Consider the following 14173-nt stretch of genomic DNA (forward strand, 5'->3'; position numbering starts at 1 on the left):
ATTTATGTCTGCAGTGACAGAGGTACCACCAACTGACAGCGGCCCAGTCACTCATCCTAATAAATGAATCAGTGGACCCAGACTTCCTGGTTGGCTTTGTGAGCCTTTTGTTTTCATGTCTCAAGCTTTCTAACCATAAAGCCCAGGGAAAAAAAAAACCCACACGCACACAAAAATGTACAGGGAATTTTCATTTCATGGGCTTGGGAGTTCGAGACTCCGAGGTCTCTGTCATCGCAATGCAATTGTCCCACTAATTAATTGCCTACTGGCTGTCTAGGGTAAAGGCAAACATTTACCAGGCTGGAGGACTGGTTCGGCAGATTATTGTATTTTTGATGCTTGATACACTGCCCAGTCTATTTCCAAGCAGCTTCACCTCCTTTTCACATACAGTTAGAGCCAAGAGCCCACGGTGTTGGCAGGGTCTTAACCCATCACAACACTGAATGTAGCCCTTGACTTCTTGTCGCTGTGGAGAAGGATTCTGCTGGCACCGGGGGGATTAGGAAGTCTTGCACAGAGTGAGCTATCCAGCTTTTGTTCTCTTAACACATAATAAACTCGCAGCAAAGCGATTCTTCCAGCTTGAAGTATAGGTTAGCCGTTTTTTGTTGTTGTTTTTATTGTTGGAGGGGGGGGGGTGTTTCAATCACCTGAACTGGAAGGCCCCTGTAGTTGATCTATAGACCATGATGCCCTGGGACCCCCGGTTTTCTGAGATATTACCCCCATTTTTTTGGGGGGGGGGAGCATTTGTAAAATGCTCTCTCTTGGGCAGCAAACGGAAGTCTGCAACACTGACATTGCACCTTTGTACTCGTGACCCAGTGACCATCTTTGTGGTTTCAAACACTGGCGCAAAAAACTACAAATAGGGAACACGAATCAACATAAATCCATTTTTTTTGTGTCCATTTTCTTCCTCCTTTCTTTCTTTGACTTCTTTATTCCATTTTCCTTTTCCATCTATCTTTTAGGCTTCCCTTTCTTAGCCAATTTAACAGCTGACCTTCTTTTCACCCATTTTGTTCTTGCTCAGTGTGATTGGATTTAAAAATGCTGAATGTGCTTTTCCTAGCAGTATTATTACCTGGACACGAACTGGCATCTATTGGTAACACAGATCATACGTAACCTGTTGTTTTTAAGACATTCGCTTTCAAAATGGATATTCTGAACTTCATACTCCATTTCCACTGTGCGTTAAAATATTAAATAATTGTAACCAATTCAGATCTACCCTGCAAGCCAATATGTTAAGGGGTAATTCACATAAGTTCCACTTTAAAGCTGAATAAGTATTTTAGTCCCTAATTCAATATGAATGGAGCTGAAATGTTAAGAGCAAGAGGAAGGTGGCTTCACAGCATATTGTATCGTGGCCTGAGTGATGGATGTTTTGTGAGTGTTCTTCTCCCTGCTTCGGCCCTCTCTTCACACTTGCTTTTGTTGTTCCTTATTCCAGGGGGGTAAGATTCCCATTCGATGGACGGCCCCGGAAGCGATCCAGTACAGGAAGTTCACCTCTGCTAGCGACGTCTGGAGCTATGGCATTGTCATGTGGGAGGTGATGTCCTATGGGGAGAGGCCCTACTGGGATATGACCAATCAGGATGTAAGATATAGTGCCTTGCCCTGTGCCTTTATCACAACTAAACATATCTATGTAGTCTTATAATGGACAAGGGAACATCAAGAAGGAATACTGTTTTTTTTTATCACGAATTAATTTCTCTCTCAAAAAAGGGCCGTAGAGTCTCTGTAGCCCAGCCCTGCTGACTTGTGCCCTTCCAGTCTTCTTATCAAGCTCCCCTCCCCTGTTCTCTTCTTTATTTCACTACTTTTTCTCTGTCTCCAGCTCTGTGTGTCCCCCCTCCCCCCTTGATTAATTATTATCATAATGCTCTGGTACATTCATTGCAAATTAGCATGGTGACCTTGAGATGTTAGGAAGACAGTGAGCCTCCGAGAATCTCCAAACCCTTTGGATACCTCCATCTACCCTGCAGCGCGGAGCTATTAAACTCATTGTTCACTCAACGCCAAATTAGAAAGACTTGTAACTTGTAATTAATCTCTCCAGAGCCTGAAACCTTCTTTTCCCTGTCTTCCCAAATGCGCTTGAACGCGGCTATACTTTTCTTTACAGGAGAAAATAACCTGTGAAATCATGTCTGAAATCACCACCAACCCCGTCCGAGAGCTGAGAAGCCCATAATGCTCACTAAGCTTTGTCTTTGTGGCTCTTTATCTTTGGTATTGCATAGCAAAATGGAAAAATGTTTGCTAATGATTCAGGGTACTTGTTCATTAGGCAAGGCACACCCCATGTAGGTGGGGATTTAATAAGCACAAGCAGGCTGCTAGCAAATACTAATTAAACAATTCAATTTGTGTGATAGCGTGTGTGTAATCATGTTTGAGATTAATGCACTAGAATTATGGTGAAGCAAATAGAGAAACAAAAGAAGTAGTTGATAAATTATTTTGTTGAGTGGTTATTAATAAAATCGTACTGATAGCATTTTCATCTTAATAATATTACTGTATTGACGGAAATCTAACAAATCGTCAGCAAATGGGCTGAATGTGTAAACAACTTTAAAATGCCACTATTTGCAAACCACAACAATGATTCAGGATTTAATATGCCTCCCAATAGATAAGATTAAGATTATAGGATTCTGGATGCATTAGCATATCATAGGGATACAAGGATATCTCATTATAACGTGTAAGAAATTTCAATCACATGGTTACATGACATGAGTATGGGAATACATACAACAGCCACTTTTAATTATTTCTCATTTAATAATGTTTATTAAATTGAACGAATGTGCGTAAACGCAATCCAATTGAAGCAATAACTCATGTCCTCTCATTGATTTGTTAATGTCAATTTATTGCAGGTGATAAATGCAATTGAACAGGACTATCGCCTGCCCCCTCCTATGGATTGCCCCAATGCTCTCCATCAGTTAATGCTGGACTGTTGGCAGAAGGACCGAAATCATAGGCCTAAGTTTGGGCAGATCGTTAATACCTTGGACAAAATGATCCGCAACCCTAACAGTTTGAAAGCTGTGGCTCCTCTCTCTTCTGGGTATGTGCAGCAGGGAACACCTACTATACAACTATCTAGATAGCAACACGTTTGTAGGGTCAAACTTTTTCCAAGTAAACACATGGTAAAGGTTAGCATACCCCTGCACCCATACATCAAAGATACCCATGCTGTGTTTAAGCTATTCAAGTTACTTTATATGTTGTGTTTCAGTAGTATACAAAATTAGATTGCAGGTTCTTGTAAGTTTGAGCCAATATCATTCTGGCATATGCAGCACAATATGCCCATGCATTTAAAAATAATAATGTTGCCAACATAATGGCATATGCCTTTAGAGGATGGGGGCATGATGCATGGATATACAGCAAGTACAGATCTGATTTGTAGGTCCTGTTACCTAACCAGTCTACATAAAGGTGACTACTTTGATACGGTATCTGATTTGTCAAAGTTCTGCCTTTGGTGGGCCAATCTAGTAAAGGGAAGCTTTGCCTGGGTGTTGTGTTTATATGTGAGTGCTGTACTTAAAAACTTTTATCCTGGAAGTCCTGCTCAATTTATCGCTACTGTCATTTGTCAGGGAGAGTGCAACATTAAAAGCACTTGTAAAAGAGGCCAGCCCCCCCCCCCCCCCCCCTAGCCAACTAAATGAAAGAATTAGTGACAGGACATGACGGCTCCTAATGAGGTAACAACATCTGAAAGATGGCAAATTAGTGCGAGGTCCCAGAGGGGAAGCCGTGTAAACATGGACATGGGAGGAGCGCTGTGAGGATAGTTTCTCCCAGATCCACTTCAGGCTGTCTACTGCTCTCATACAGGAATGTCCCAGAAGGGATGGGGAGAATAATGGAGACACCGTGTAACACTGCACAAAGGACTCCCTTGTTTGTCTTCATCCTAGCGTAGAGTGCCACATAATGCAAATGTTGGAGCTTTTGGGTGACGAAGCGCTGCAGGTGTGTTTTTTATCTAGGATAGAAGTAGAACAATACAGGAACGCGGCTATGTCCTAATGAGCTTACTCTCCAATTATCTGCCCGAGGCGCATGGACGTAAGAGCCAGTGTTTAAACCCCAGATCCTCTGACTTACAATACTGGTACATAAATTACAGAACCATGTGTCCTCCATTATAATGCATTTCGCGTCGTTTAATTTCATCCTATTAATCCCTCCGCTGCCTTTTAAATATATTTCTGCGTGAAGCAGGAAGGCCATGCAAAATGCCACAAGGATTATGTAAAAGTGGCCTGACTTTCCAAAGTTATTCAAGGAGCAGAGCTGATCATTCTGTTAGGAAATATATATGTTTCCTTGAATCCTTTTACATTCAATTTTCACGCTTTCTACTTTGATTGATTTATTTTGTTTTATACAGCTGCCCTTTACAGGTATTTGTTTTCCCCCCTCTAATTGGAGAAAGGACTGTGTAATGAAAGTCTGGCAATGAGAAGGGGGAAAAAAAGAAGAATCTGATCTTTGTTATCAATAGTGCTTTCTCCCCCTCAAAAAAAACCATTGAACTGCCTAAGATTTCTGTAGTACATTTCACCACTGAAGGCTCAAACAATGTATTTAACAAAGGGAGATGTGGCATAGTGAAGAGTGATATAGGGATATCGACACTGGCTTTGAAGTTGCATAACCTAGTTTTAATCCGTTTTGTGCAACTTGAAATAAGTCACTTTTTTATTTTATTCTTGGATTCAGAAGTGTGCAGCGGATTATACATGTTATGGATCATTTAATGTAAAGCCTCTTTTTTCACTTTTCAGAGTGACTCTTCCACTGCTGGACCGCACTGTTCCCGATTACACCAGCTTCAACACAGTAGATGAATGGTTGGATGCCATCAAAATGGGCCAGTACAAGGAAAGCTTCACCAATGCTGGCTTCACCTCCTTCGACATTGTCTCCCAAATGATAATGGAGTAAGTGGAAAAAGGCATGGGGTGCTGAAACTCCTTAGGCATGAGCCAGCCACAGCAGTCGTTCTTGACATATGCAACCCAACAAACACGAAGGTTCATCAAAGCTCAATTGGCATTAACTGCCATTGATTTGAATTGCAGCTAACGTGAATCGAGCACCAATATCCCTTATCGAAGCTTTGTGAATCTTCCCCAACCCCCAATGTTTTATGTATGTTAATTTATTTTTGACGTACACATTTCCCTCTGGAGGGGTCGGTGAAAATTGTGGCAATGTCCCACATCATATCTGGATTCTCCCTTGAAATAATTATGACAGCAGATGTATACAGTTTTAGTATGAGGGGTGACTTGTGTTCTCAGTAAACCCATTAACCAGCTCATTGAACCAGTTGCTGAAATTGGGTCTATTTCATACACTATTACATTTAGAGGCATCTAGGTTTTATGCAGTAAGAAAAGGGGTAATACGCGGGATTCAAAGTAGAGTTCTATGGGAAAAAGAAAAAGCAACATGAAGATGCCAAGCAGAATATTCTGATTGATCCCTGATATATAAAATGGTTTATAAGGAAGTTGATAGACTGAGGGAAAATGTCAGTATGTCCACATTATATTTACAAGACCCATAAGCAGTAATTGGGTGTGAGGTTAACTTTTCATGGACTTAGCCAGTAGTCCATGTATGGCAACTCAGGGTGTTCCCGGTGGTAGCCATACAGAGTTATGCCTTTTATCATGAAGAGAACATTGATCTTTGGAAGAGCCATGGGTTGAGATGGTCTAACAGTCTCTGCAAATATTAGTCTACTTGCTCGTCAGCACTGCATAGTCTCTTGGCACTTGTTTCTTTGGCTCATTTCCCTTCCCTTTTCTAGAGGTTTACACTAAATGCATAAGATTAAAAAAAATAATAATAATAAAGATGACTGCCTTTTCCACTGTGTCTCCTGTATTCCTTGCTCACACAGGGGCACTGTGGCTGTTACACATTCCTGGCATGCCAGAACTGTTTAACATCATGGTCCTTAAGCCTTGAGAAGGTTTGAGAGGCGCTCTTCTAACCAGAAGGGTGCCCTTATACGCAGGTCTAATCATCATGGAAAGCTAAATCAAGGGGAATTTAAAAGAGACCTTAATGTCTGCTGCATCCGACAAGCCTTGAAAGGCTCTAGTGAAAACCAGAAATCCTCCTCGTGTGAAATAAAGCGATGCTTTAAGATTTAGCGCTATTTAATTCTTTAAGCTTCTCCCCTGCTATTCCTCTCTTGTGTAGAAGGCTGACCTCCTGAATGACATCACTCTTTTTACATCCCATTGATGAATACTGGCAAATAAGCTTTTGATCAGACCTGCATCGCCACCTCCTGTTGTCCATTTTCTGTGCTTCACTCACACTATGAGATACAGCACTGTGTTTACTGGTGCTCCTTATTAACTATTGCAAGTACAGCCCTTTCTCATTGGGATTTTACTGTGCTGCAATCGTTTTGTGGTTTCTGTTCCTGTTTTCCTGTCATAGAAAAATCCTATATAGGAGCTCACATTTAAGAGTTCAATAGTTAGAGGGTTAATTACATAAATACCAGTGCTCCAGATACAAGGGGTTGTCTTGCTGCTATCCCTATGGTAAGTTGATCCAAAGAAGAAAACCAGGAAATGGGCACTGTGAATTGATCTTCAGAAAATGTATTATATGTCAGACATATCCCAACGTTTCAGCTCTACCTCCAGCCTTTCTCAAGGATGTATGTCCTGAAACATTGGAATACGTCTGACATGTAATGCATTTTCTGAAGATCAGCCCGCAGTGCCCATTTCCTGGTTTTCTTCTGTTTCCCTGTAATACACATGTATTTCTTTCCATTTCTCTTCTCACCCCATCCTGTTACTACTTATCCTATTCAGCTCTCGATGCTGGATGCACAGCTTCTCACACTCTGAATCTCCCATCTTGCAGTGGATATTTGCCTTTCCTTACACGTAATTATATGCCAGCAGAGCCCCATTCTATTCTTGTCTCAGAACAAATACATACAGTGCGTTAAAATAGTGTGCCAGATACACAGGTGGTTACACGGAATCCAAGGGGAGCATAAGGGAGGAAACAGAAGCAAAAATCTAAGTGCAGTGTGAATGAGCAATGAGCTTCCAAAATCTTGGCTCCTGTAGAGTGTCTACTTACAAGATGTAAGAATTAAAACAGCAGTACAGGCAATCAATCGGTGGTGGGTGTTAGTTAGGAGTCATCAAGGTGGCTCCGGTACTCAGGAGGGTATGTCCCAGTGTGGAGAGAGAGAGGAAAAAACTTGCATAGCGCAGATCAACCAAGATATAACAGAATTTAATCTAAGTAAAAAAAGCACTCACAATGTTACAAATAAAATCGGGCATGTCACACTATAATAGTGTAGAGAGAGATCATCAGCCAGCCTGCTCACCGTCCCGCGGCTCCCAGTTCACCTCTGTCTCTGCCCCTGCTCCGTCGCATCACCGCATGGCTGGGCGTCTGACGTCAGATCCGGTTTGCTCTCCGGTGGTGGCTGAGCTTTCTGTTGTTTCTCTCCAGACTGCTCCGTATGCAAGAAGACTCCCACTCTACGCGTTTCGCTACGTAATCACGTCGGCTTCGTCAGGAGTGTGAAGTCCAATGTTACACTGAGTCTATAAATAGCTTGGGTACTAATTGATTCATGCATAACACATGTTCATACTACGCTATGTGGATTAATATTCATTGCTGGTGTCTTCTACCATGTCCTCTATATCTTGACTTATAATCGAGCAATCAATGCTATCCCCTTATGATATAGCGTGTAAATCCAGCAATGAATATTAACCCCCATAGCGTAGTATGAACATGTGTTATGCATGAATCAATTAGTACCCAAGCTATTTATAGACTCAGTATAACATTGGACTTCACACTCATGACGAAGCCGACGTGATTACGTAGCGAAACGCGTAGAGTGGGAGTCTTCTTGCATACGGAGCAGTCTGGAGAGGAACAACAGAAAGCTCAGCCACCACCGGAGAGCAAACCGGATCTGACGTCAGACGCCCAGCCGTGCGGTGATGCGACGGAGCAGGGGCAGAGACAGAGGTGAACTGGGAGCCGCGGGACGGTGAGCAGGCTGGCTGATGATCTCTCTCTACACTATTATAGTGTGACATGCCCGATTTTATTTGTAACATTGTGAGTGCTTTTTTTACTTGGATTAAATTCTGTTATATCTTGGTTGATCTGCTCTATGCAAGTTTTTTCCTCTCTCCACACCTGGGACATACCCTCCTGAGTACCGGAGCCACCTTGATGACTCCTAACTGACACCCACCACCGATTGATTGCCTGTACTGCTGTTTTAATTCTTACATCTTGTAAGTAGACACTCTACAGGAGCCAAGATTTTGGAAGCTCATTGCTCATTGCTCATTGTTCATTCACACTGCACTTAGATTTTTGCTTCTGTTTCCTCCCTTATGCTCCCCCTGGATTCCGTGTAACCATTGCAACATTTGGGAAGAGTGAAGACTATCCCTTCCAGTGGGTCTGAGCAGGGGGTGAAATCTTATACATTTTTATTTCTGTGTCACATATCACTTTACACTGTTTTGTGTGTGTTATTGGACACTTTAAATTGTTTACACTTATAAGAAGGTTTACATATTTCACTTTATTTATAGTGATCACCCTTTAGTTGTTTTTGCACCTATTTTTTCACCTTACTACCAATACAGATACACAGGTGGCTCATAGAGACCGCATAGGACAGGGGTAGCAAACTGCAGTCCACAAGGGCCACCATCTGGTCAGGTTTTAATGATTTCCCTGCTTCAGCACAGGTGGCTGTCAGAATGACTGAGCCACTGATTGAGCCACCCGTGCTGAAGCATGGATATCTCTAATTCCTGGCCTGTTGGTGGCCCTTGATGACTGCCACCCCTGGCATAGGATATGTTCAACCCAGGTTAGTGATGTCATTAAGATACACTGGCCAGACAAGCTCATTACTACTTCATTATCAGATGTGTTGGCCAATGTTTTGAAGGTATCTCTTGCCGGTAAAAAAGGGTTTGTACAATGGAGAGCTAGAAATGCAGCCAACAGCAAGCTGTTTCCCAGCTTCAAGACTGCGCTTGAAAGATTTGTGGCTAGCTCCAATAAACTTTAAGCATAGTTCTCGGCAGCCTCAAAGTTAATGACCTGTTCATTAAAGATGCTTATAAGTGCTTGCTGCTGCAACTCCTTTGTATGCTGAAAAAACAATATTTGCTTTCTCTCATGTTGCCTGTGAGGAGCGGGCCAGCCCTGCAGGCAAACAAACAGACCTCACAAATACACTGCACAGCTGTGCTGTACCCAGTCATTCAGACACTCCAATAGCCTTTTATTTTACCTAATCACATGTAGTCTGTCCATGGAAGCCTCTGTGGACATTATTAAACATGTCAGGCTGTCTGCACAGCAGTCTACAGTCTTTTTGTTTTAAGCATTGGGAAGCTTGAAGATTTGTTCTGCATGAGACAGCGTGGGTGATCCTGAAGTAAAGAAACTATTCAGGTCAATCTTGTAGAAAAAGGGGTTATTTTAGTACATCTTATATATTTTTGTAGCCGGCTTCTCTGGTACCAGCTTTGAGCTGTCAAAATCATTTGTGGTGTTACATGTGGCAACATGTGATGTCAAAAACTCAGATACAAATAGAAAAAGGACAGTAGTAGCAGAGATACACCTAGAACAACATGTCTATACAGACATTGCTTAGTATTCTGCTTTAGTTGGTAGAAATAACCGAGCCTTATATAACTATATACACTTCATGATACATTACACCATATTGACGATTTCAGGTTTAAAGCATTATTCAGTATAAAACCTACCCCATATTCTGCAAAATAAATCTATATTATTTGGGTGATACAGCCCTAGTTATCCTTTGTGCCCAGTCCTTCTTCATCATGTCGGGTCCTAAAAATTTTTGCTAGAAAAACGCTTGCTACTCATTAAAGAAAGGGGAACGAGCCCTTGTGATTACGTTTGTCAACGCTCTTTTTAGGCGACCATGGTCCCACAACTTTGGGGTGCTATGGTTTAAAAAAAGGTAGATGGTAAGGGACAGTTAAAGAGTTAGTTGGAAATAAGGCTCGGATAGATCTTCACGTAATGAAGGAAGATTCACAAGGATTATGAATATACTGTTTAAAACGCTCAATTTCTTGCTAAGTCTTTGCCTCTCCTTGTGAGTTAGGCCACGTCCATGCTTAGAGAGACGCGATCAAAAACATGGAAGTCTATGCGTACGTCCATAGAGCACACGCTCGTGCACATGCGGCTGTTTTTTCGTGGCACAAAATGTTTTGATTTAGTCTTGCGTCGGCCGGGTCACGTGAGTGGTTCAGCCAATGAGGGTGAACTGCTCGTGTGACGTCATGGACACGCCTCCCCGTCGCTGTGGATCACAGTCCACAGATCGCTTGGACGACAGGCACGCGTGACATCACGCACGTCCTAGCACGGACGCGGCCTTAACGTGGCCCAGGCTGCTATGTGGGCAAGCTACTGATTTTGAACTGGAGGAGGGACCTTACATTTCAGATGACTTGGAAATCTCTGATAAAAATTCTCATTGTCAACCTTTTCTCTTTTTTTGTAGGGATATTCTACGAGTCGGAGTCACATTAGCGGGGCACCAGAAGAAAATCCTCAACAGCATTCAGGTGATGCGAGCACAAATGAATCAAATCCAGTCGGTGGAAGTTTGATAATGAAGACATTTTGTTTCCTCATCCTCAGACTTCCTTACGTCCTTCAGCTCCGAGCAACCCCTCCTCACCCTTACACCCCCCTCGCCTGTTATGATGAAGTTTCAATATTGCATCCGATGCAGACAGGCCCGTCTTGCTCCCCGCAAATCCACCAACCGGATACATTTAAAATCCGCAATGCGAAATCCTCAAACACCTGGAGTTATTGTTTATACAAACCAGACACCTTTCTCTCTTTTTTTTTTTTTTCCCTCTGTGGGAGGGGATTGGGGGTGAAAGGGTGTGGGGGAACTGTGAAGAATATTTTTTAAATGTAGAATTACAGCAATGGATTTGTTTTAAGAAAAAAACAAAAATCTAAAATGTACAATAAAAACAAACAAGGGCTTGAAGAGATCAGCTCACATTTCCAAAACGTAAAAGGGAGACTGGGAGCATAGGGAGTGTTCTCCTGCACAATAATTAAAATATTACCAGATGAACTATGCTGCATGAAATTTGGTGTAGCAAAAGACATGGTTTTTTTTTTGTTGTTGTTGGGAGGGGAAAAAAAAGGTAAAATGAGGAAAGAAGAATGATTCGATGGAACGAATCTTCCCCAATTCTTCCACCCACAGCATCATGCGAATCTCCTCATGCAGTCGGTCGGTGGAGCCTCCAGTTTTGAACTCTTATTAATAGAGAGAATGATATAGAAAAGAAACAAAAAAAAAAACAGAGTTGAAAATTTATTTCCATTAAATGGACCTGTTGCATCTCTGAATACAACGCTTCACCTTGAAGATGTTACGAAAAGAAAAAACAAAGGCTTTTTCGAAGGAAAAAGAAGAGGCCTTTAAGACTCTTAGTGGTTGAAAAATGTAACACAAAGACAATTCCTTTTTTTTGCTCGCGTTTCCTCCGACCTGAAACAGTTTTGTGAATTAGAACTATTGCAATGGCCCACCCAAACCACACCTCAAATGACATCATTGTCTCATACATATCATGTGCACAAGACCTATAGTGATGTCATCACTAATTGCCAATTACCTTTTTCTCGGAAGACTTCCCAAGTACATTACAGTATGTCGTAGATTTTAAGTACAAAACTGAAGTGTAAAAAAAGAAAAAAAAATTGTTTTGTCGTCAATGTTGTTGTTGTTTCAAAATATGTTCCTACTTTGTTTGTTTACACCAATTTGACTTTTTTTTAAATATCGGTACTTCAAAGTTTGAAATTGCTTAAAAAAAAGAAAACAATGGACTTATGAGCCTGTGAAAATGGTTTCTGCTTGGTACTTATCAGCGACAGAGAATGCAAATGGATACTTTTCCTGCACATCTATCTTTTCAATTATCGTTGGCTGATGGAGAGTCCATTCCTACAGGGTGTCTTTCGTCACCCACAGTAGTAAAAGACTGGGAAATGGCCGCCCATCTGACTGCCGGCAGACGTGTGGAGCATGCTCTTTTAGAGGGCATTCTTTAATTTTCCCTAACCTTGTTTGCAGCTTATTATATAAGCTTTTTCAGAGTTGTTTGATGGCCTTTACAGGTAAGGAAGCAAGGACTAAATGAACCCCATGGGTACAGAGATAGCACAGCCAATGCCTTCAATTTTTATTTTATTTTTTATGTGTTTGGGCAGTTGTGATGGATCTTCTGACCATCCCAGACAGGCACTTTACTGAGCTATCAAGTTCCTTGAATCTTAAAGAGGGGGTTTCATCATAGACGTATCTATAGTGACTTTACAATTGCTAGGGGAAAAAAATAGTTGGTTGCTTTCACGCAGAGCTTTTCTTTTCATAAGATCCTGCATTAAGTAGGCGAAGCTACTGTATCCAAGAATGAAATACAATCTTTTGTTAGGTGTCATTCGAGCAATAGTTACACATTAAGAGCCAGTGATGGATATAAGGGATAGAATACAAACTTGATGCTTCTGAATCATATGCTGACATGAAAGGGTGTACTTTTTATGCTTCCTTTACTGAAGAGTAGTTTTTTAATTGTCTGTCCCCTATACCTATGCCTGCTTAACTGTGTTTAAGAAGGAGAGACTTGTCTTACCCTAGTTTTGTCCCTGTCATCGCAATGCATGCTCCATGGGTTTTACGATTTAAAGCATATAGAGATGAAAACTACTTGTCTCTGTTTTTTTCCAATGTCCTTGGGTGATCTGTCATCAAAACACCAGCAGGTGGCAAGACCATGCCTGTTAACCCCGTCTTTGGAAAGATGTTCCCCTTAATCATCATAGGGGTTGTGTTCAGTCAGGCATGAAATATGAATTTATAGAGTAGGACCACCAGATCAACGCTCCTCCTTGTTTTTTTCTAGTCTTTAGATTCAAAGGCTATTACGTTTTTCAAGAGCTGTATCATGTAACTAAACGGGGGTTATTCATTAAGCTACGATAGGGCTGGCCGGGACACCATCACACGGAAACTTCCATTTAAGGCCATAGGAGATTCCCTGTGATAATGCCCCGATCAGCACCATCACAGCTTAATGAATAACCCCCAACATATTTTGATGTCTTGACATCTGTTTTCTGTATGTTCAAAGCAATGTGCACACATGTTCACATTCTTTCATTCCCTTCTCTCTGTGAAAGTCATAGAACTGAGATACCAGCCACTGTTGGTCTCTAGCACCTGCTTAGGAAACAATGACAATGTTCGGAGGAGAATGAGAGAATAGCACTTACCCACCAATTGGTTACAATGAGCTACATTAAGAATCCATTTCAGCTACTAAGTGAGCACAAGAGAGCAGTGGTAAACCAGAAATACATGTAATATGTTATTTAATGAATTCCCCCCCTTTTTTTTAATTTTAAATTTTATTTACTCATCTAATCTCCATAAATTGTGTTTTCATTCAGTGCAGTGAATCGGCTTCATCCACATCAAACAGTAAAGAAAATACTGTTTCAACCAATTCAATATAATGTAAACACCCTTTCTCTTGAGTTTTCGGCAAATTCAGGTGACAATCAAAGAAACTCACTTTATGTAGAGGTAGGCCTAGTATGACCTGTAAATAAATGTAAGGACTTCATCAAACTAGTAGAACACCTTACTGTATTTATGTTATTATGCGTTTCAGATAATGGGGATATATGGCTATAATAATACGGTTAGTCAGAATATAACCATATGTACATTTTGTAGCACGTTGCTCTTAATGTACAACTTCTAAAGCAACTTGTAAACTACTCTGTCTAATGCAATCGAAAGGTTTAGAGTTGGCTCTACTGATGTACAGTCTTCCTCTAGATGTCTTATTGAGCCCTAATGTTGACTATATTCCCGTGTTTACTTTTGACCATGATTCAAATAACCGATCAAAGCTCAGTTACTCTGTAAAATATTGTAAAAAAAAAATACTTTGGTTGTGAATGCCTGTGAATG

At 41.2% G+C, this 14173-nt stretch overlaps 1 protein-coding gene across 4 annotated transcripts in view; it reads left to right on the forward strand.

Moving 5' to 3' along the window:
• The window catches only part of LOC142497681 (ephrin type-B receptor 2), a 266775-nt gene extending 253877 nt beyond the window's left edge, over window positions 1–12898 (forward strand). For all 4 annotated transcript variants that reach the window (XM_075605791.1, XM_075605790.1, XM_075605794.1 and 1 more), the window contains exons 13-16: window positions 1469–1618; window positions 2916–3109; window positions 4851–5006; window positions 10661–12898. In XM_075605791.1, the coding sequence (XP_075461906.1) occupies window positions 1469–1618; window positions 2916–3109; window positions 4851–5006; window positions 10661–10769 (609 nt within the window). In that variant the 3' untranslated portion in view covers window positions 10770–12898. The remainder of the gene's footprint in view (window positions 1–1468; window positions 1619–2915; window positions 3110–4850; window positions 5007–10660) is intronic.
• The last annotated feature ends 1275 nt before the right edge of the window (window positions 12899–14173 follow it).

This window comes from Ascaphus truei, chromosome 6, assembly GCF_040206685.1.
Source record: "Ascaphus truei isolate aAscTru1 chromosome 6, aAscTru1.hap1, whole genome shotgun sequence".
Classification (NCBI taxonomy): Eukaryota; Metazoa; Chordata; class Amphibia; order Anura; family Ascaphidae; genus Ascaphus; species Ascaphus truei.